The 19,264-nt window shown below is 55.7% G+C and overlaps 10 protein-coding genes across 10 annotated transcripts; 5 read left to right on the top strand and 5 right to left on the bottom strand.

Moving 5' to 3' along the window:
- Positions 1-692: 692 nt before the first annotated feature.
- On the top strand, positions 693-2,454 carry SPRG_12630 (hypothetical protein; the record flags this gene model as incomplete). The annotated part of the gene is made up of 5 exons (XM_012352100.1): positions 693-740; positions 790-1,039; positions 1,085-1,251; positions 1,299-1,851; positions 1,940-2,454. 5 exons carry the CDS (start codon positions 693-695, stop codon positions 2,452-2,454), a joined length of 1,533 nt encoding a protein of 510 aa, XP_012207490.1.
- Positions 2,455-2,661: 207 nt separating this feature from the next.
- Positions 2,662-3,137, bottom strand: SPRG_12629 (hypothetical protein). Its single transcript, XM_012352099.1, has one exon. It carries the CDS (start codon positions 3,101-3,103, stop codon positions 2,771-2,773), a length of 333 nt encoding a protein of 110 aa, XP_012207489.1. The 5' UTR covers positions 3,104-3,137; the 3' UTR covers positions 2,662-2,770.
- A 502-nt stretch (positions 3,138-3,639) lies between these two features.
- SPRG_12628 (hypothetical protein) lies at positions 3,640-5,766 on the bottom strand (the record flags this gene model as incomplete). Its single annotated transcript, XM_012352098.1, has 8 exons — positions 3,640-3,886; positions 3,938-4,056; positions 4,115-4,276; positions 4,333-4,525; positions 4,595-4,686; positions 4,732-5,025; positions 5,081-5,155; positions 5,215-5,766. The coding sequence occupies 8 exons, from the start codon at positions 5,764-5,766 to the stop codon at positions 3,781-3,783; spliced, it is 1,593 nt and encodes a 530-aa protein (XP_012207488.1). The 3' UTR covers positions 3,640-3,780.
- Positions 5,767-6,475: 709 nt separating this feature from the next.
- SPRG_12627 (hypothetical protein) lies at positions 6,476-6,945 on the top strand. Its single transcript, XM_012352097.1, has 3 exons — positions 6,476-6,634; positions 6,684-6,758; positions 6,805-6,945. The coding sequence occupies exons 1-3, from the start codon at positions 6,494-6,496 to the stop codon at positions 6,913-6,915; spliced, it is 327 nt and encodes a 108-aa protein (XP_012207487.1). The 5' UTR covers positions 6,476-6,493; the 3' UTR covers positions 6,916-6,945.
- Positions 6,946-7,137: 192 nt separating this feature from the next.
- Positions 7,138-8,086, bottom strand: SPRG_12626 (hypothetical protein; the record flags this gene model as incomplete). Its single annotated transcript, XM_012352096.1, has 2 exons — positions 7,138-7,374; positions 7,799-8,086. 2 exons carry the CDS (start codon positions 8,084-8,086, stop codon positions 7,138-7,140), a joined length of 525 nt encoding a protein of 174 aa, XP_012207486.1.
- Positions 8,087-9,072: 986 nt separating this feature from the next.
- Positions 9,073-9,417, bottom strand: SPRG_12625 (hypothetical protein; the record flags this gene model as incomplete). The annotated part of the gene is made up of 1 exon (XM_012352095.1): positions 9,073-9,417. One exon carries the CDS (start codon positions 9,415-9,417, stop codon positions 9,073-9,075), a length of 345 nt encoding a protein of 114 aa, XP_012207485.1.
- A 1,937-nt stretch (positions 9,418-11,354) lies between these two features.
- SPRG_12624 (hypothetical protein) lies at positions 11,355-16,382 on the top strand (the record flags this gene model as incomplete). The annotated part of the gene is made up of 1 exon (XM_012352094.1): positions 11,355-16,382. The coding sequence occupies one exon, from the start codon at positions 11,355-11,357 to the stop codon at positions 16,380-16,382; it is 5,028 nt and encodes a 1,675-aa protein (XP_012207484.1).
- A 168-nt stretch (positions 16,383-16,550) lies between these two features.
- On the top strand, positions 16,551-17,106 carry SPRG_12623 (hypothetical protein). The gene is made up of 3 exons (XM_012352093.1): positions 16,551-16,832; positions 16,878-16,967; positions 17,019-17,106. The coding sequence occupies exons 1-3, from the start codon at positions 16,606-16,608 to the stop codon at positions 17,071-17,073; spliced, it is 372 nt and encodes a 123-aa protein (XP_012207483.1). The 5' UTR covers positions 16,551-16,605; the 3' UTR covers positions 17,074-17,106.
- Positions 17,107-17,793: 687 nt separating this feature from the next.
- Positions 17,794-18,249, top strand: SPRG_22305 (hypothetical protein; the record flags this gene model as incomplete). Its single annotated transcript, XM_012352123.1, has 1 exon — positions 17,794-18,249. One exon carries the CDS (start codon positions 17,794-17,796, stop codon positions 18,247-18,249), a length of 456 nt encoding a protein of 151 aa, XP_012207513.1.
- Positions 18,250-18,840: 591 nt separating this feature from the next.
- SPRG_12622 (hypothetical protein) lies at positions 18,841-19,059 on the bottom strand (the record flags this gene model as incomplete). Its single annotated transcript, XM_012352092.1, has 2 exons — positions 18,841-18,954; positions 18,985-19,059. 2 exons carry the CDS (start codon positions 19,057-19,059, stop codon positions 18,841-18,843), a joined length of 189 nt encoding a protein of 62 aa, XP_012207482.1.
- Between the last annotated feature and the right edge of the window lie 205 nt (positions 19,060-19,264).

Here is a 19,264-nt window from a genome sequence, read left to right as displayed (position 1 = left end):
ACTTCTTGCTCTCAGGACTGCAATCGATCACGTACGGGAGGTACATAGTGCTCGAGTCATGCATGGACGAAACTTTGCAAGAACAAAACATGGATTTTGACTGCGGTAATTGGAAAGCCATGTGAAGGAGATGAATGAGTAGTATCACAAGTTAGTGAGTTTCGCGCGACTGATGGGTAGAATAGAATGACTAAATTGCTTCTATGGTATCTTGGCCGTGCCATGGGAAGAATCCTTTCCAATGTGCCTTATAGCATGCCGTCCATACTCGCCGCCTCCATGATTCGCCAGCAGATGTTGCTGCAACAGATGGTCCATCTGTTGCGATTATAATACCAAAATCATTCTGTTGCACTTGGTCGTGCGCTGCGGCCGCACGTAGAGACGACGTCACAAGACGTCGACAGCGCCGAACGACGCGTCAGCTTCATCGTGCGCTTTTTCCCAATAGCGTGGGAGTGTCTGATCGCGGACCTGGCTCGCGACGGCGGAAGGGACATACACCGTGTGACTCACGTGGTGATGACCTGGTTCGGCTGCAGGGTCGGATACGTCGGGTTGTTTCTTTGGCCACTTGCAGTTGGATTGCAGGAGCTGTCTCGTCCCTTTCTGTCGGCATTTCAACTTTTGGCGTCTAGAGCTCAATGAGTGCGACTCCAAAGTACGAAGCATTCACGCCGACGCACGCGACCATGCTGCACGCCGAGCCGCCGCTCCTCGACGATGCACCGCCCACGCAGGTATGTACTTCCGCTATCACGATCGGTTGTCAACCACTCTGACTTGTAGCGCCGCCGGAAGATTGCCATGATGGCTGCCGCGGCGCTTGTGCTCCTTGGCACCGTCGTGGCCATTCTCGTGTGGCAGTTCGGAGGCACGTTCAGCGACAGCGCGCTGGGGACGGGCAAAGATAAAAGTACGTCGCCTGCAACGATCGCGCCGACGCCGACGCGTCAAGTCTATTCGATCGGCAAGATCCAAGACGGCAGCGTGTGGGCGCCGGGCGAGGACCGCAACCCGCTGTCGTATGGGAACCAAGGTACACTCTTCGCATGCAATCCGTCGTCTCAACGCTACTAACTAGGCTGCCAGCTCCCCAACTATGTCTCCAAGCAAGGACAAATCTTTGTCGTTGGGCCCGACAAGTCGGAAACACCGATCTCGATCAAGGGCATCAACTGGTTTGGTATGGAAACCATCAACAACATCCCGTTTGGCCTCTGGACCAACGACCAAAACGGCACGACTCTGGTACACACATAGTCGACTTCTCCAAGAGCTCAAACGTAGAATGCTAGTACGAGATCACGGCCTTTCTGAGCCGGAACCGATTCAATAGCGTGCGCCTGCCGCTCAGCGTGCAGAGCTTGCTGCGTAACACGCCGCCCACCGCTGCGATGGTCCACCAAGACGCGAACGCCGCGCTCAACCTCACAAGCTACGTCTCGACGATCGGGAGCATCGTCCAGGCACTCGGGTCGCGCGGCATCTCGGTCCTCCTGGATATGCACAACTTGAACGCAACCGAGAAGGGCGATGCATGGTATGGCAACTCGACGACATCCGATGAATTTCTCCGCGCTATCGACGTGCTCACGTCGTCCTTCTGCCATGCGTCCTATTATAACATTATTGGCGTCGATCTCAAGAATGAACCGTACGGCACGACGTGGGGAGACAACGGCCCCAAGGACTTTCGCACGGGCGCGGCCACGATCGCCAATCGCATGCTGCACGCGTGCAGCAACTGGCTCGCGTTCGTCGAGGGCAATGCCGCCAAACACAACATTACGGTCGCAGGCCAAACGTCCTACTTTTTCGACTGGTGGGGCGGCGGTCTCCGCGAGGCGGGTACGTCGGGTACGTCTTATGTGCACAAGATGATTTTTCATGATTTTTCATGATTTTTCATGATTTTTTATGATTTTCAACAAATTAGGCAAATTCCCACTGCAGCTCGCGGTCGCGCAGAAGCTCGTGTACTCGCCGCACTATTACTCGCCGTCCGTGTACCCGCAGAGTTACTTGGTCAACGGCGGCAAACGCGACGGCGACGTCCTCGTCGGCTACACAGAGTACGACGACGCGACCCTCACTGACGTTGTCAACCAGAGTGCCGACGAGATGTTTGGGTACCTCCGCCACGTCCAGGACGGCGCGCTCGTGCTCGGCGAGTTTGGCGGCCTCTTTACTCTGGACGCCCACGAGAAGAAGACGACGCAGCGCGTGACGCAGAACGTGCTGCGAATGCTCAAGACGCCCGGGTACGCCGGCGGCTACATGTGGTCGCTCAACCCCGAGAGTGGGTACGAGTACAACCCGAGCTCGGTCCAAGGCTCGTGGACCGAAGGGCTTCTCGAGAAGGACTGGGTGCATGTCAACATGCAGTACCTTCACGCCCTCAAGATCATGGACGAAATGCCGCATGTCCAGCCATTCCCGTGCCTCAAGTAAGCGTCCGAGTGATCAGTGACACGACGTTGTCCCTTGTGCGCACAAGGCTCCCTGTACACCTTTCTTGTGGTTTCAATCCTAATCGTCAACGTATTTCTGTATGTTTCACTGTGCAATATTTGATGATAGAGGGTGGACCCTTGGTGTCGGAAGAGGACAACGATCGCTGAACTCGTACAGAGAAATGCATGCGTAGAGAAATCAACACTAGGATCATCATAATCATCATCAAGGTCGATGGGTCGATTCAGTCCTTAACGACAAGATAGGCAGGCAGACGCGACGCTAAGTTAACAGGCAGGTCGTCGGGAGGCGCTTACGTCGCAAGGGCGCTTGGGAGCGCGGCTTGTGGCCGCGTCTTGACGAGCTGCGCGAACTGGTGTTCGATGGCTTCGGCTTGGGCGAGCTTGGTTTGCATCTCGTGGAGGAACTCGATCGTCATGTACATGTTGGCCTCGTCCGCCGGGCGGTTCTTGGCGGCCTTGACCGCGTCCATCATGTACGAGTTGATCGCATGGAGGCGGTGGCGGAAGAGCGCCATGTCGCGGAGCGGGTCCATGGAGCCATGCAGAGCGGTCTCGGCGTCGTCCATGGCAGTCGCGAGGAGCTGCGAGATGTGGGCGATGGCGGTCGGGCGGATCGAGATCATGCTCAAAGGGGCAGTAGGGAAATGGCAACCAGAGTGAAAACCCAGATTGGTTCATTCCGCCAATCAGAGGCGAGGACGCGGGCCGTTTTGGCCAATCAAACGCGCGCCAGCTTAAGATGGCTACTCGGATGCGGTCATCTTGGCCGTCGTCGGGTGACGCGTTGCGGTCGATGCGAGGGCCGGTGCGATTGCCTTGGAGTTTGTATGCCGCAAGTATCATCAAGCCATGTCTATCATGGCCGCCGTCTACACTGTAGTTGACCGTTGGATGGGTTGCTAATAAAATGCAAACAGCAACTTCAAAAGCGGCCTATACTGCTGGGTTGTGTAAGGCTCGTTGATATTGGCTGCTCGCACGGCAGACTATTTAATTGCGGGAGCACGCGATAGGGCATGACGACCTCATGCTCGCACGTAGTACGACAAAAACGGATGGCGTCAGCATTGGGGCCTTGCTAAAGCTGTGGCCTGACTGTCAACACGACCAATGTTCGTTGCATCTCACATCTCAATTGCACGACAAGCAAGCGCGCTCTGCTATTTAGCATACCGCTGGCAACTCAAAAGATTCAACAAGGAGGCACAGAGACGGAATATCCGTGGAGAATTCATCGTACCACGCGGATGCGATCCAGCACAAGCTGAGGACGTCGACATGCCCTTTCTGGTAATACTCTTTATTTCTTCAGAATGGCCGGTTTGATGGACTGAATGAGCTCGATCGCGGGCGCGACCTTTTGCGACTTGGTACGACGATCGTACGAGCTCTTTTGCATGTGCAAACTAGGGTGAAATTCATGAAAATACCCAGCAAATCGCATGGGATAATCATACCTATGGCCCATGTAGATGGCAAGGGCTTCCAGATCCTTCTCGGTCGCGGAGCTCTGGCCGCGCAAGTAGGTCACGATGCTATCGCGGAGCAAGTGCGGGTTGGTCTTCTTTCCTGTATGCTACCGCGCCACAAATCCATGAGATCCATTCCCAAAATTCACAAGCAGGTTGTCGTACGCGGTAAATGGTGCGTGTAAAGGTGCGGTAGATAAAGTCAGCCGTCGCTTGTTCGCCCTTGGTGTTGCAAAACAAAAAGTTGTGGCCGTCCACGGGATTTAGCTCCTTGCGCCACGTGGTCAAAAACTCGTTTAAATATGGCACAATATGGTCTGGAATGACCTGTATCCATAAGATTCACATGTATGAACAAGAGGAGTGGACAAGAGGAACCATACCAGCGGCGGACGCTCGCCATACGCTTTGCCCGTCTTGTAGTCGTCCGGGCCATGCGTGATGATCCACTGACCCGATGCATTTTGGTGCAGCGTTCGGCCAATCTCGATCTCACGCAGCGTGCGCTGACGGTCGGGAATACCCGAGAAAATGCCCAGCATGACGCACTTTTGGTAGCTCTGCGCAATCGCGTACCTACACCACGCGTCAATATTGTCATTATGACCAGAATATTGTCATAAATCATATATATATAAAACCGACTTGGTGCGCGGCTTGTCGTTCTCGGTCGTCTCTTTGCATTCGAGTTTGAGCGCCTCGACGACACCCAGAAAATCGGGCCACGCGAGCCATTTCTAGAATTCGTCGTTTTTTCCGTTGCGTGGGATGCGGCGACGCACCTTTTCTTCGTCGACCGCGCGGTGCGACTGGCCCGACTGCAACGACGTGGTCTTGTGCATCTTGCGCAGTTCGCGAATCACGGGAATGTCGTCAAAGGCCTTGTCACCGTACGTTGGGTCGAGCTTACTGCCGCGGCCATAGAGGTACTTGGCGAGCTTCAAGAGTGCTCGGAGCATGTTGGCGCAGTAGTTGGGCGCGGCCTTGCGCTCGAGGCGAAGCCACTGAATGTACTGGAAGATGACCTCAGCCGACGACGCTTCGGCCGATGGGATCAGCGTTTGGAGCGTCAACGGCTACGTAAAAATGATTGACAGTGAACACGAGATACCTGGTAGACAAGTGTCGTACCCCTTGCAGCTCGGTGTGGTCACGTGCATACCCCAGCGCGAGCCGGATCAATCGAATGTACGGCTCCGCCGTGCTCTAGCACCTCACATCATAAACCAGGATCCAGACGCCGCCACAACAAGCAAATAATGTACCATGCGGATCGGCGGCTCCATTTGCCCAAGTGATGGCGTCGTCATGTAGGCCAGGAAGCGATTAAGCTCGAGCTGGAGCGCCTCGGGCGTCTCGGCCGCAGTCAGGCCGTACGTGTCTTGCTTCTTCTTGCCAATGCGGATGGACTCGTACTTGGCGCGCGTCGGCGGTGTCATGACCGCGCTCGAGTCGACGACTGGCAGCGTGGCGGCGGCGGGCGTGGGCTCGGGCGCCGCCGCGGGCTCGGGCTCGAACGTGTCGTGCACGACTGGCGCCGCGACCGGCGCACCTTCCTGAAGCAATTGCAGAATGCGCAGCGGAATGTGGAGCGTCGCCGCGTCGGCGGACGTGAGCGCCAAGACGTCGGCCTCGCTCGTGTACCAGTTGTCCTCGAGCGTGGCAATGAACGGCTCAAAGGCGGCTTCTGGGCGCTTGAGCTTACTGCTCAGGTACGATAGCTTGGTGCGCGGGAAGCTCAAGCTCTCGCTCGACAAGAAGCGCGTCGGCTGCCATGGCGATCGGCGGCGCGCGAGGCGACTGGCCGTGCGCAACATTGCTGCAAAGACCGGGGCTCGAAATTTGACACTGCCGGATAATAACATGGTATTCGGAGGATCAAATGTTGGAGTTACACATATTAGTTTATAGAGGTATAAAGCGCAAATTAGTGTGATATGAAACTTATGAAACGGCCACCGTTACGACCAGCAGACTGGCTTTGGGAAACGGTTGAATGGTTGCGAATCAACTAAAGACTACGCAAAAGAACATTGCCACTTTATCAAGCTTCCTTCAAATGCAGAGACAAGTGTTGTCATCCCCGCTCAACGTGCGATCAGTTTGACGAGGTGTACCTCGTGTGCGCTATCGACGCTTCTAAACCTGTTGTAGCCGTTGCGTTGTCAACGTGGTAGTCTGTTGCCCTTTTATCAGATATATTCACCCTCTATTGTTGCAACATTGTAATGTACGATCTATAGTGGATCTGCAACTTTGTCTCCCATGCTTGTCTCCTGGCATTTAGGTAGACAGTTGCCATGCGAATGTGGTAAATTTCAGGGGAAGCATTGTCTTCGTCCAAAGCAAAATTCTTTGTATAGTCAGCACTGCGAGACATTCAAGAGTATATACGTAATGATGATCTGGACGCTTGAAGTAACGCGCTTCATCTTTTGATGAAGCGCGTATTGTTTCCTTGGCCACAAAAAACACGAAAATAGAGTGATTCCCAACAGTATATTGCTGCTTGAAACGGAATTTGGCAAAACCACAAGCTCACGGATGGAGAAGCTCCAGCTCGCGATCCCGACGACCCGAGAAGCGCCCGACGAGGAGTCCAAGGTCGACGATGCGCGCCGGCTCCAGGAGGAGGACATTGTCATCGTCTTTGAGCTGCCCGACGGCTCGGAAGTCCAGGAAAAGGTAACCAGCGCCCCTTTATTCTCTCTGATTTTTAACAACAAATTGCTAGTTTAAAAAGGGACAAACCATCGCTGTGCTCAAGAGCTACCTATCGATGGAGTTTGACTTGCCGATGGAGTCGCTGGTGCGTCCTCCAGTTGGAATGAGGTGTCTTATTGTGCAATGGGTAGAAACTTTTGCACCACGAGACGACGCTGATCGACCCATACACGATCACCGACTACCCAGAACTTGAGGCATTAGACCACGTACGGCTTCGCGTCAAGCAGTCTCGTAAATAGCGAAAAAACGCGTTCAACTCTATCGCAATACTAGTATTCGTTGCCATGCACGACTCACTCACTGCTATTCAATCGCTGTGTATGAAGAACTATGCTCGAAACGTCGATGAATCGAAAGACACACCTCAAAGGGCATAAAATCATTTGACGATATCGCCCTTACACCCCAGAATACACGGCTGAACCAGCGCACGAGACGCATTTTGGTGTCGGGTGGCGTCATTACACGCCAATGGTTCCGTCTGCACGCTTCAGGTCGGCGAGGGGCATGACGGCTTCACTCTTGCGGTCGACTTCGTACGAGTAATTTCCGTGCGGGCGATGGAACGGCGTCGCCTCCGTGATGTAGCCCTTGGGCTGCAACAACTCTCGGGCATCCGCGACCGTCGGCGTCCCAGAAAACGTCACGACGACGTTTTGCGGACCAATCTCAAAGTAGTAGCGCGTCGCCATCACAAGCTCAATGGACAAATGACCGAGTTGAGTTCATACCGTTGCGTTGGTCGGCCCCACTACCTATTGTCCAACCTGTCTAGCCGTGGGAAAGGGCGGCGCGCCAACGGTCGAAATGCATCACCCGACCCAAGCTCCAAGCTCGGGACGGTTCCAGAAAAAAGTCCTTGCCGCCACGACGACATTAATCCCACGCATCGATGGCTCCCGATACGCTAAATCCCCAGTGAGTCCCCAGCCAAGTACGGCACACTACCTTACCAAGCGATTATCGAATCGCAGCAGATAGCTCGTGCAGCGACAACACAACGAGTTCCATGCACAACACGTTGTGGTTCATTACGCCTTACAAGCTTTTCTACACGACATGTTGTACGCTCTGAGCTCAGGCCTTGCACGGGGCCGGCACGATCCGCATGTCTCGGATGACCTTCTTGGAGCGCGGGCGAATGACACCGGCGTACGGACCACCAAACTCGTACAACGCGCTCGTTGGGATCGAGCGCTCGCAAAGGGGCTCGACTTCGTACGACACGTGCTTGTCCGTCGCTGGCAAACTGCTCTTGTACAAAAAGAGGATAAAACGATCGTGCTCCGTCATGTGGTCTTGTGTCGTCAAGTATTCGCGAAGGTCCGCCAGTGTCGTGAGTTCGAGCTTGACAGCGATCGCAAGGCGCTTGCCGTGAATGTTGAGAAAAATGGCTGGCGAGTGACCCATTGTTTTGGGACGAGTGAAAAAGCACTATGAACGGCGTCGACAACGGCGCAAAGAATGGCCGTTGGCGCTGTTTTTTACGTGAGCGTAGCGTATTGTCCAACACCACCGGCGGGTCCCATGGTTTCGCAGACATAATGGCTAATCAAAATCAATCTTGCTGTTTGGAGCCTATTTCAACAGTACGCGTGCACGAGGCAGCTCCAAACGAGCACCTCTGTGCAGCACGTATTGTCGCAGTTGTTAGATTCTTGATGGCGCTGCTTGGACACGACTGTGAGAGACTAGCATCGTCTATGCAATGATAGGTTCACCAACCCGTGGTTCGCGCCGATATCTTTATCCGGATCCGGTTCTGAGGGAATGTTTTCTGTGCACGGCGCCAAAACACTGACAAAGACTCACACGCGCCAGAAGCTCTTCTCTGGTAGGAACAACTAAATCTGAATTTGAATCTGAATGCTAGAATTCAAGACGAAATGGAGTTGGCGAACCCCAAGCTCTTGGCTATGCGCTTTGATCGCGTTCGCAACTACGATGCGCAAAGCTTCATGAAGTCTTTTCTCACGGCTAGACATGAAAATGTGGTTCGTGCCACGTAGATGGGACCGACTAGCATACTGATGGAGGTATTTTAATATGGCTACTACAAATTCTCCAGCAACACACCCGACGGATGCACTTCTTTGTCGGGTGGTTCGAGTGCGTAGGAGCCTGCATACGACCTCGTGCGAGCTATGACTCGGCGAGTGGGGTCCACCACGGGATGGATCTCTGCGTGCGCAGCTCACTCCCAACGACCAAGTGCTGGTGCCAACTCCCACGCATTCAGGCGTAGCGCTACGTACCGGTATGCAAAGTCATTGACGTCGTTTTTTGCTCATTTGATTTCAACGCGGAACACGTTTGATAGATAGAACGCTTCGGCAATACGTGCACGCATGCTAGCACTTTAGCGGGGCGCGAGCTACGCCACAGCCTTGAACTGGCTAATAGTATGCTCTTTGGCAGCGTGGGGGCGGCGGGGCGGGCGTGGTATCGTGCATCTTCTTGGTGTGCGGGAGGATGACGCCGGCATTTGGGTATTTAAACTCGTACAATGCGCTCATCGGGATTGAACCTTCGCAGTCTGGCTCAACTTCGTACGGCACGTACATCTCCTTCGCTGGCAACTGACGCTTGTAGAGAAAGAGGATGAAGCGATCGTGGGCCTTCATGTGTCCTTGCTCCGTCAAGTAGTCGCGAAGCTTCGCAAGTGTGTTGGGCTCAAGCGTGGTATCGACCGCAAGACGCTTGCCGCTGATGCGCAAAAAGATGGTGGACGTGGTGCCCATTGTTTCGGGGCGGTAGAAATGCGCTGTGAGCGTTGTCGACAGTGGTGCAAGATATGGCCGTTGGAGCTGTTCTTCAACGTCACGACGCGAGATTGTCCAACAGTACTATACATGCAGGTTTTTCAATTCCAAAATGCACGAACGATGTGGCGAATGTGCAACTATCGTTGCACCAAAAGAGTGCCTCGTGAAGACGATTGACGATGTCCTGCTTTGTTTTCGCCAGATTGCGTGTCGACCAGTCTTGTGTCCATCGCAACACCACACAAGTTTGGCTGTTCTCAATGCATGACGTGGCACAACCTGCAGCGACGTGTCAACCGGCGTGGCGAAAACCACGCTTTCAATTGAGAAAACATCGTTGACGTTGCTGCTGTGAGGCCAATCCGTGACAGCAAACTATGATGGACGCACATCGCGCAAGTATCCAAGTCATCGTTAAACGGTACTAGTATGGTGTTATTACAGCGCTTCCCAGTCCCTTTCGAAGCGCTATGCTATCACAGATCAAAGGTGATCATGGGCTTGCTAAATGTAATCAACTGTAGCAACACAACGGATTCTTAGACGACAATGACTCCGTCGGCCTTTAAACAGTCGAGTGGCATGATGTCTTCGTTTGCGCGATCGACAATATAGGTCGTTGTAAATCCGTCGCGCTCCTCGGTGACCGTGAAGCAAGTAGCGTCGGTTATGTAACCTAGAGACGTGAGCATATCGCGAGCTGTGGTCACCGTTGGGCGCGGGCTTGTTGGAAACAGCTTGGCGCATGCGTAGTAGTCCTGGTCGCGAGGCATTTTGATTCGAAAAAAGAACATGATCCCTTGGTCCTCGGACATGCTATTATAGTGCGCTCTCGCTTTCAATTGTACTAGTACTGTGTTCACACAGCTTATGGGGCCGTTGATGGTTGATGACTACTGGATGTATACGACGAAGAAAGTCTGATATTTCTATTTCACCAAGAATTGTCTAGTATATGACCAAGACCAAGCCTTGATACAACATAGCTTTATATATATATGAACGTGTTTCGCGTTATCTTCGTTGTTACAAAGAGTTCGCATACGTAGATTTAGCAAAAGGAAATGTGTTCTAGACTCGTCACGCCTTCCATCTTGTCAATTGGATCAGGCCGCGCATGCCGGAATCCTCGCACTGGAAGAGTGCGTCAACCAGGATCGCGCGTTCGTCCACCAGATGGAGCTCGTACGGTGCGAAGTAGCCGTCCTCCTCGTGAAAGGTAACAAAACGATGCTTCTTCGTCATGAGCCCCCGTGCTTCCAGGAGCAATCGAACGTTTGCGAGTGTTGGATTCGATTCTTCAAAATAAAACGCAAGGCCCTTGCTGTCGAGCAAGAAAAGGCGAAGCACCCCGCTGCCCATCGTTCGCTTTTTGCAACTGACTTCAAAGCTATGGCTCCAGCGCCATCCGCCAAAGTGATGGCTCGTGACTGCAATGATTGATGCCTGGCGACTCGCGAGCATCAACCGCTTTTATGGCCTGGACCTCGTTTCGGCCAAAAAAGATCTAAAACCCTCAATCCCCTCGATGGTTAAAGACTTTTCTACCGGAAAGGGCATAGACCATAGACGCCCATACTAGTAGACCGACCAATAACGCCCGCGTTGGTCCTGGTGGACTGGTTTATCACCGGGAACCGCACTGAAGCGACAATGCTCTATCGAGCCATCCATACCAATCAATCTAAACCTTTCACCGAGTACGACTCGACGACGCCAAAACTAGTCGATCGTTGACGTAACTGTTTTCAAACCAACAAGGACTATCCCGGTTTCACATCGGCGTTTCGTCGACCGAACATTCACCAGGCACTGCAGCATCAACGGAGAGGATGCAGGTGTTTGTGGCCCCGCGCACGCTCGACATACTCGAAGGGCCATCGCCAGTCTCATGGCGTCTCCACGTTATCGGCATGGTGTACGTCGCGGCCTCCGTGGCGCTGAGCGTCTTTGTCCTTGACGCGTTTTCTGCGTACACGGCGACCGACTACTTGTGGCCCGACCTCGTCACGACATCGCCCGTGTTGCGGCAGCTTCTCAACACCCATCTCTCGACGCTGCCCTACGCGACAGAGCACAACTTCGACATTTTTGCCCCATCCTTCGCCCTCCTTGGGGGGCTTTCATCGGGCGTCGACGCTGTTTACGTCCGCCGGGTCCTTTACAACGATCTCACAACCTTGCCGGCCGCGATTCAGAGCCTTCGAAGCCTCTCCACGGATCAAGTGTCGATGCTCGTCGCCCCGTACTGCTGGGTTGACTTGGAGAAACACTGGGAGTTTGCCTACTCGACCAAGCGCCAAGCGCGCTGTGCGGCGTCCGAGGCGGCAAATGCCGCCATGTATTTGGAGTCGGTCCTGCGCAACATCGATTTTGAGGCGTGGCGGCAGTTTATGGGTGGTCTCTTTGACAGTCGCATCGGTGATCCGATCGCAGCGACCGGACAAAGAGGCGCCGACTGGCTGCGTACGTTGACCGCCCACACGATTCTTCTCATTGACGACGAAGTGCAGCTGTGGCGCTTGCGCGGATTGCAGCACTTTACGCTTCAATATGGCACGGGCACCGGTTTTGGCTTGCTCGAGAGTGTTCTTGTCGAGAACGCCCTTGGCATCGCGGTTCCCATGTCGCTCAAGAGCATCCCAACGACCAGTCGTCTCATGCACCGGAAAACGTGTCTCTTCTACGACCTCTTCAGCAACGACTTTTACGCGCCGAGCGAGAACCAAACCATGGTCCGAGGCACGTTAAACTACTTTGCTGATACGACGCCCGATGTGATGGCGTGCTTCATCGAAGGCTGTCCACTACCTCTGCTCGGTCAAACGCTCCACGACCAAGTCGGCTGGCTTGCCGCCCTCGATGCCAAGTGGGTTCTGCCCCCGCCGGCGCTTGTCGAGACCATCGATCGTTTCCGCGCCGATATGATGTCAGCGCTCGTAACCTCGCCGGCGCTGCAAGCCCATGTCGTGCCGCCCGTGTCGCTACAACTGCGGCCTCTGCAGTGGGCCGATCCGGGACTGAGCTTCTACAGCGGCAATCCGTGGTGTATCTTTGGCTCGCCATTGTCATTTGTGCAGCAGACCTTTGGCTTTGAGGATGTGTGTCAGCGCCAAGCACCACTGACGTCCGTCTGGCGTGTTGACGCTGGAGTGTTTGCGCTGCTGCAGCTCGGGAATGTGACAAGCGACGAGGTCTGTGTTGCTGCGGTTGACACGGAGGCATGTCAACGAGCCTTCCACGCGACGGATGGCTTGGCCCGAGCGCTGTCCTTGCAAGCGCCGCATGATGCCCATTTGGTGGACCACAATATTGGCCTTTTCCAGTATTTGCGCAACCAGACCCAGAGTGATCCCCAGATCCAGATGCAATCGCTGCTGGACCCGACGTTTGCTTTTTTTGGCTGGACCATGCTCTACGACTGGGCGTTAGGGCAACGGGAAGTGCTCTCCCTCCAAGGCGATGTCCAGACGGTCAATGTGATCTCGGTCGCCTACCCCCCGGTTGTCTCGGACGCCCCCCCTGCACCAGCAACGCTGGGACCGTACCTGTGGTATTCGGCGGCCATGACGACAGCGACACTAGGCGTTGTCAGCGTCGTCACGCTCTGCCTCGGGTGCACACTCCGGTCAACGTCGTGGATCATGTTCAACCCGGTGGTGTCCGCCGTCTATATTGGTCGGTACTTTCTACTCGCACGCAGCGGACTCGCCCTTGTGTGTCTCTCAACAGCCACAACAACGCTGTCAGCACCTTCTGCGGTCCTCCTCCAAGTGCGAAAATCCACACGATCGCTTCTGCTCTCGAGCGCATTGGCCGGCGAAGGTCTCTGGCTGATTTACGTCCTCCACGAAGTCGTTGCACCTCTTGTGCAAATGACGCATCGCGTGTCGACACTCGTCATTCTCACTGCAACCTGGGTCGCCCTTGTCTGCATCGATCAGTTTGCGCCAGTCACATGGCGCATCCATCTGCGTCGCGAGTGCTCGGTTGAGAACCTCGAGACGGTCACGTGTGATAGCGGACGGGTCGTGATTGGCAGCTGGGAACGCCTCGTTCTCCTCACGAGTCTTCTCCTCGGAGCAGGGCTCCTTGCAATCTTACTACTGTCGTGCCAGCGTCGCCTGCCCATGCCATTCTTGCACGTGCTTTTGCCCCCGACGCTCGCCAACTACCACGTCGGCGAGGTCTTGGAGCTCGACACGATTTCGGCGGTCATGTGCGGTCTCCTGGCCTTCGACTATGGCGGTGTTCACTATCTCCTCGACACCAAGCTCTGGCGGGTCGTGCGTACTCAAGAGTACGGCGTCCGTCGGCACCGACAGTATCTGAGCTTCCACTCGACGAGGGCTTCCAAAATGCAATTGCGTCTCGGCCCATTTCGACACAAACGCGCGTGGTTCCAGCACAGTACGGCGCTGCTAGGGCTCGGGTATCTCATCACGACGCTCACCAGCAATGTCGCATACCTCTCTGTCATGTCAGACGCGCTCGCCAACGACTTTGGCTGGTCGGGCTTCAACACGTCCGGTATGCACGCATATCTTGCTACAACCTTTACGCAGTTGTCGCTGACGTCGACAGAGATACTGCCAGCCTTGGTGCTCGACACACCGGCGCTGGGCATGCCTCTCTACCGCGACACGCACGGCACCATCGAGTGGCACGCCAACCTCGCCCGTCGAGAGCTCTTCAATGAAGACACACTGTCGCTTCCGTCGGCCGTGCGCGGTCTCCGGTCCATGGACCCATGCCAGCTGCCGTGGATGTTCACCCAGTACTGCTACCTCGACTTGAACCGGAGCTGGACCATGGCCAGCACCGCCGCGCGCCAAGGCCGATGCGACGCAACGATGCGCGACAACGGGGCCGTGTACCTTGCTGCGCCGCTTCGAAATGTCCGCGACTGGGATGCCATGCGCACGTGCTGGGGCACGTCGTTGGAGATGGCGTTCACAAGTGTCCTCGAGCAGACAGCAGGCGGGCGGGACTGGTGGCGTGCGACGACAACCAATGCGCTCCCGATCGACGCCGAGGTGGCTCTCTGGCGCACACATGGACTCGCGACGTTCCGGCTGCAGTGGCAAAACTTCAAAACGACGGGGTTCCATGATGCGATCGAGATTTCGACTGCGTGGGGGCAGCGCTTCGCGCTCACCATCGCGCACCTACCACCTGAGGTCCACACGGACAGACAGACGTCAATGCGCCTCTACTGGGCCTTCGCCAGTGATCTCTGGGCGGTGGCGAGTAACGTTAGTGGCATCGGGGGGATGTCCCTCTTGCGCGAAGCCCCGAACTTTGCCTTTGCCAACACGACCCCAACGCAGCTCTTGGTCACGAATACAACGCTTCGGGAGCCGCTGCAAGCTGGCCTTTTTGTGCTGCAAAGCACTTTAGGACCCTTTGGTGCCATCGACACCGAGTACATTTCGGTGCCGAGCGCGCTCCGGCAGTTTTACGGCGCGTTCATGCAGGCGCTGGCGAATCTGACGCTCTCCAACATAACGGCACAGGACGTGTTTCTTCAACTGCCGGCCAAGTCGTCGATCTGTGCGCTACCCAAGGAGCTCTTGACCGAGACGCCGCCGCTCTGGAACGTCGGCGGCAACCTCATTTGCGGCAGCGACCTCGCCCCCATCGACATGCATAACGGCCCCAATACCTTTGTCTCGTTCCGCTCGGACTGCGATTGGTGGGTCACGGAAACCATCGAAGTATCAACGACGGCGGTCCTCTTCGCGTTCGTTGGCGTCGATATGGTCATCGACAGCGACAGTCTGTGCAAATTGGATGTGTTTTCCGAAGTCGACTGCCGCGTCATCTACGACACGATACAGCGCTTCCGGGTCGAACACGCCGTTTCTTTCGAGGCGCTGTCGGCGTCCGCCGTTGCCAGCGCCGTCAATGCCCTTGACGTAGCGCTCGTCCAATACATAACACCCAGCACCATCGCAGCGACGCAGTTGTATCAACGGGGTCTTTTAAACGGCACGGACGATCTGGCCTGGCCGTTCTTTGGGTGGTGCTATCTCTTCGATTGGGTCATTGGCGCGCGCGAAGTCGTGTCTTTCCAAGGCGACCAGGGCCGCGTGCGTACGATCACGGCGGCGTTCCGGCCGCTTGCGCTCGTGCTCGACCCGACCGAGATGCGCACGACACTGAGCTACGTGTGCCGAACGAGCGCCCAATACGTCACGCTGCTCCTCATTAGCGTCATTGTGTTCGTCCTGTGCTACACTCTCACCTCGGTTGGTGCGATCAACGCTCTCCACCTCTTGGAGCTCAACCGCATCGTCGGACATGTCTGGGTCGGCCGGCTCCTCCTTCTGCTTCGAAGCGCGACGGCGCTGTGGCTGTTGAACATGAGCCAATTGACGCTTGCCTCGAATGGCCACGGCGCCCAGCTCGTTGTGCCAGCGACACCGTGGTACAAGGTGATCCTTGTTGCGTCCGAGCTGACGTGGCTTGTCTACGTGCTCAACGACTTGTTTAGCAGCGTCACGCAGCAGTATACGCCGGCGTATGCGTGGAAGAGCTCCGTGTTGACGTGGGCGATCGCTGTCGGCTGCCAAGCACCGCCGCGCTACTCTGCGATCTTGCAGCGAACGTGCACGTCGGTTGATATGGACGGCGCGCTGGATTGTACCACCGGGTACATTTCCATTGGCCGTCTCCGCGGCGTGCTCACGGGCGGTTTGGTTGCGCTGGGCGCCGTGGTCAGTACGGCTGTCCTCGAGCGGTGGCGGGCGCTGCCGCCGCGACAGCTCCGGACGCCGTACTTGAGCTCGGCGAGCTATTTTACGTTGATGGTCCAAGCAAACGACGTCGAGTGCGAGATTGATGCTGCGTTTGCGCTCATGGCCGGTCTCATCTCGGTGCGCTGGCGACAACGGACCTATTTTTTCGATATCAAAAGCTGGCGATTCCACACGTGCTAGTCAACGATACCATATATACAAAAATGAACCAACGCATCTACGGACGCAACGAGTGTAGTACGCGTCGTACCATAGACGACGTGTGGCCAAGAAAAGGTATCGAAGACCCAGCCTTTCGCATTGTGGACGATGTGAGCCGGTAATGGAGAGATCATTTCGAAAGTATCAACTTATCGACCCCGCGGCCGTTGCGGACAAAACCGATTTCGTGAAGTCTGAAAATATGGCCATGCGACCGGCCGCGGGCTTGGCCAAGCGAAGCGAGGCGAGCGAGCCGTTTGGGAAGAAGAAGCTCGGGCGCAACGTCGAGATGTTCATTGCGCGCGAGGACCAGCTCCACAACGCAGTGCAGCACGTCAAGGCGTCCGACCACCTCAAAGGTCGCGCGGTCTGGGAAGACCGCCAGGGCAAGCGCGGCATGATCAACCAGCGCTCGCGCACCGACAAAAAGTACATGGCTCGTCGTTCGTATCTGAATCTGAATCTGAATGCTAGGATCCAAGAAGAAATGGAGCTGGCGAACCGCGAACTCTTGGCCGTGCGCTCCGAGCGGATTCGCCACTACTACGCAAAGTGCTACATGGAGTACGATCTCGTTTTTGGATCGTGTTTAGTCGAATCTAATGTGCCACGTAGATGGGAGCACGAGCTGAACGCCCGTGGTCTGGCCATTGTTCGGGAGCGCGACTAAGTAAACCATGGAATGCACGAGACGACCGAGGCAAGCCTTCAACAAAGAGTTTAGGGTATAGATCTTATCTCCACGTGCTACATAGTACGCAGCAGTAGTAATATCGAGACATTTACAAATTCAGAGTGTACAATCTCGTCATTGCACACATCCTAGAATGGGGCAGAGAGTAATGATAGGGTCCCCGTCATCACGGAAGTCTAGTTATGTGTCTAGCTGCAGTGTTGACGCTCGTTGCGACGCGTATAAAGATGCACTCGAGGGATTAGTTGGGTGCTCCACCGACGACTCTCACTAAAACCTTCTTAGCTGCTTCCATGTCCCTCCATTTCGCGCAAGATTCTGACATCCCGTTACGACCTCCTTGTACGTGGCAGAAATGAACGAGAACACGACCGTCTTCGAGTCGGATGCATTTTTTATGGTACTCTAGCCCAGAGGGTGGGGCCTGGGGTGGGGTCTTATAGAATCGTTATTACTCTTGCAACACGACGACTTAGAATATTTGATGCGGATTGAGGAGGGATGTCCATGTCGACTCCATCGTGCGGTTGGTGCTTCGGTTGAAGTTTGTGGCGACATGGGCCACGGTTCAACCGCGCGATCTTTTGATGCGTATCCGGATCACCATTTGGTTGGTGCCCTACCCGTATCCGGATACGCATCCGGACAGGCTTCGATGAAAGCAAGGTCATTTGCAATATCTTCGTTTGGACCAGCATGGACGCTACCACGGAATCGACGCCTGCGCCCCGCGCGTGCTACGGCTGCGGCGAGGTCGGCCACCAGCGCCGCGACTGCCCCACTGGCGCTAGCTCGGCGCCGCGCGGCAACGCCATGTGCTATGGGTGCAACAAGCCCGGCCACTTGAAGCGCGACTGCCCGACCAGCTCGCACTCGGTGCGCGCGTGCCACAACTGCGGCGGTACCGACCATTTGCGCCGCGACTGCCCCGAAGCCGAGCGCCCGCGTGCGTGCTTCAACTGCGGCGAGACGGGCCATGTGCGCAACGATTGCCCGAAGGAGCTGCAAGACACACGCAAGTGCCACAACTGCGGCGGTTCCGGCCACTTGCGTCGCGACTGCCCCGAAGGTAACGACGCGACGACCGACAAGTGCTACCATTGCAACGAGTCGGGTCACTGGGCGCGTGACTGCCCCACGAAGCAGGCGTAAACCGAAGCTCGACGCGGCATGGGCGGAAGGCGTGCGCTTATTTATTTGCTTTGACTCGCTGGACGGGAAAAGTGAGTGAGTGAAAGGGCTTCCTCGTGCGTCTCGCTACAGAGCGTGATGCATGCAGGTGGCCTTTCGTAACCAATGATGGAATACAACACGAGTGTGTCCGTCCCTCTTTCTCGTTGCGTTGCCTGCTGCCGTGCATGCACTCTTGTGGTCGCAGTCGACCATGCATCTGTGCGCACGAGGCTGCTACATGAGCAAAGCCCTTCACGTCAACTACAAGGAGAGGCCCAAAGCCGGGACCGCCATGCGGCTCTTGCCAGCGTCTCGTCATGTGGCGTCGTGGTGGCGCCCGTCGCCCGCAGCCATGGCACGTCGACCGCCATCGATGGCATGCTTTGGCCCTTCGTACATGTTGCCTGCGCCCTCCGCTCGTCCACTGGCAGCGGCCATTGCGCCGCGATGCACGTGCCCCAAAATGGCCTCTGGGCGCGGGTACCGGGGAAGACTGTATTGTTGGAGGGTGTTATATCAAGCGCGTCCATGGCATCGCATCGCATCGCATGGCGTCGGCAACCGCGTGGCTTAGTGCCACTTGCCTTCTGCCTTGAGCTTCTCTTCCCACTGGATCCGATCCTTTAACCGCATGTCCCGGGCGTCGAGGGCGCGGTCCCAGTCGTCGCGCAGGATGAGCTTCTTCTGCGTCCCGCGGGCGTACCAGCGGTTGACACCGCCGATCGCGAGGCCCGAGATCGTGAACATGCCAGTGATGATGGCGAGGCCCGGCAGCACTTGGTACGGCATGGCTGCTGTCGGCGAGATTTCCAGACCACGAATACGCCACAAGTCAGCGGTCCAAAGCGTATTTTATTGCCGCGCAGGGATTCTTTTTTGGGTATATTTTTAATACACACTGCATTGACATTCAATGATCCAGTACACACGCATTAAAATAGACACATCGGGAATTAAAAGAGAGCCCTGTTCGTATTGAAATACACGATCGCGC

The sequence above is a fragment of the Saprolegnia parasitica genome (genome assembly GCF_000151545.1).
Source record: "Saprolegnia parasitica CBS 223.65 unplaced genomic scaffold supercont2.92, whole genome shotgun sequence".
Classification (NCBI taxonomy): domain Eukaryota; phylum Oomycota; class Saprolegniomycetes; order Saprolegniales; family Saprolegniaceae; genus Saprolegnia; species Saprolegnia parasitica.
The sequence above is the reverse complement of the archived record's forward strand: the minus strand, read 5'-3'. Positions and strand labels throughout refer to the sequence as shown.

Bases quoted from the DNA above. Each gene is read 5' to 3' on its own strand.
- SPRG_12629 (XM_012352099.1), bottom strand. From the start codon at position 3,103: ATGATCTCGATCCGCCCGACCGCCATCGCCCACATCTCGCAGCTCCTC.
- SPRG_12627 (XM_012352097.1), top strand. From the start codon at position 6,494: ATGGAGAAGCTCCAGCTCGCGATCCCGACGACCCGAGAAGCGCCCGAC. The intron at 6,635-6,683 runs GTAACCAGCGCC...ACAAATTGCTAG, and splicing joins GCTCGGAAGTCCAGGAAAAG to TTTAAAAAGGGACAAACCAT. The intron at 6,759-6,804 runs GTGCGTCCTCCA...TGCAATGGGTAG, and splicing joins ACTTGCCGATGGAGTCGCTG to AAACTTTTGCACCACGAGAC.
- SPRG_12623 (XM_012352093.1), top strand. From the start codon at position 16,606: ATGGCCATGCGACCGGCCGCGGGCTTGGCCAAGCGAAGCGAGGCGAGC. The intron at 16,833-16,877 runs GTACATGGCTCG...TCTGAATGCTAG, and splicing joins CGCTCGCGCACCGACAAAAA to GATCCAAGAAGAAATGGAGC. The intron at 16,968-17,018 runs GTACGATCTCGT...TGTGCCACGTAG, and splicing joins TACGCAAAGTGCTACATGGA to ATGGGAGCACGAGCTGAACG.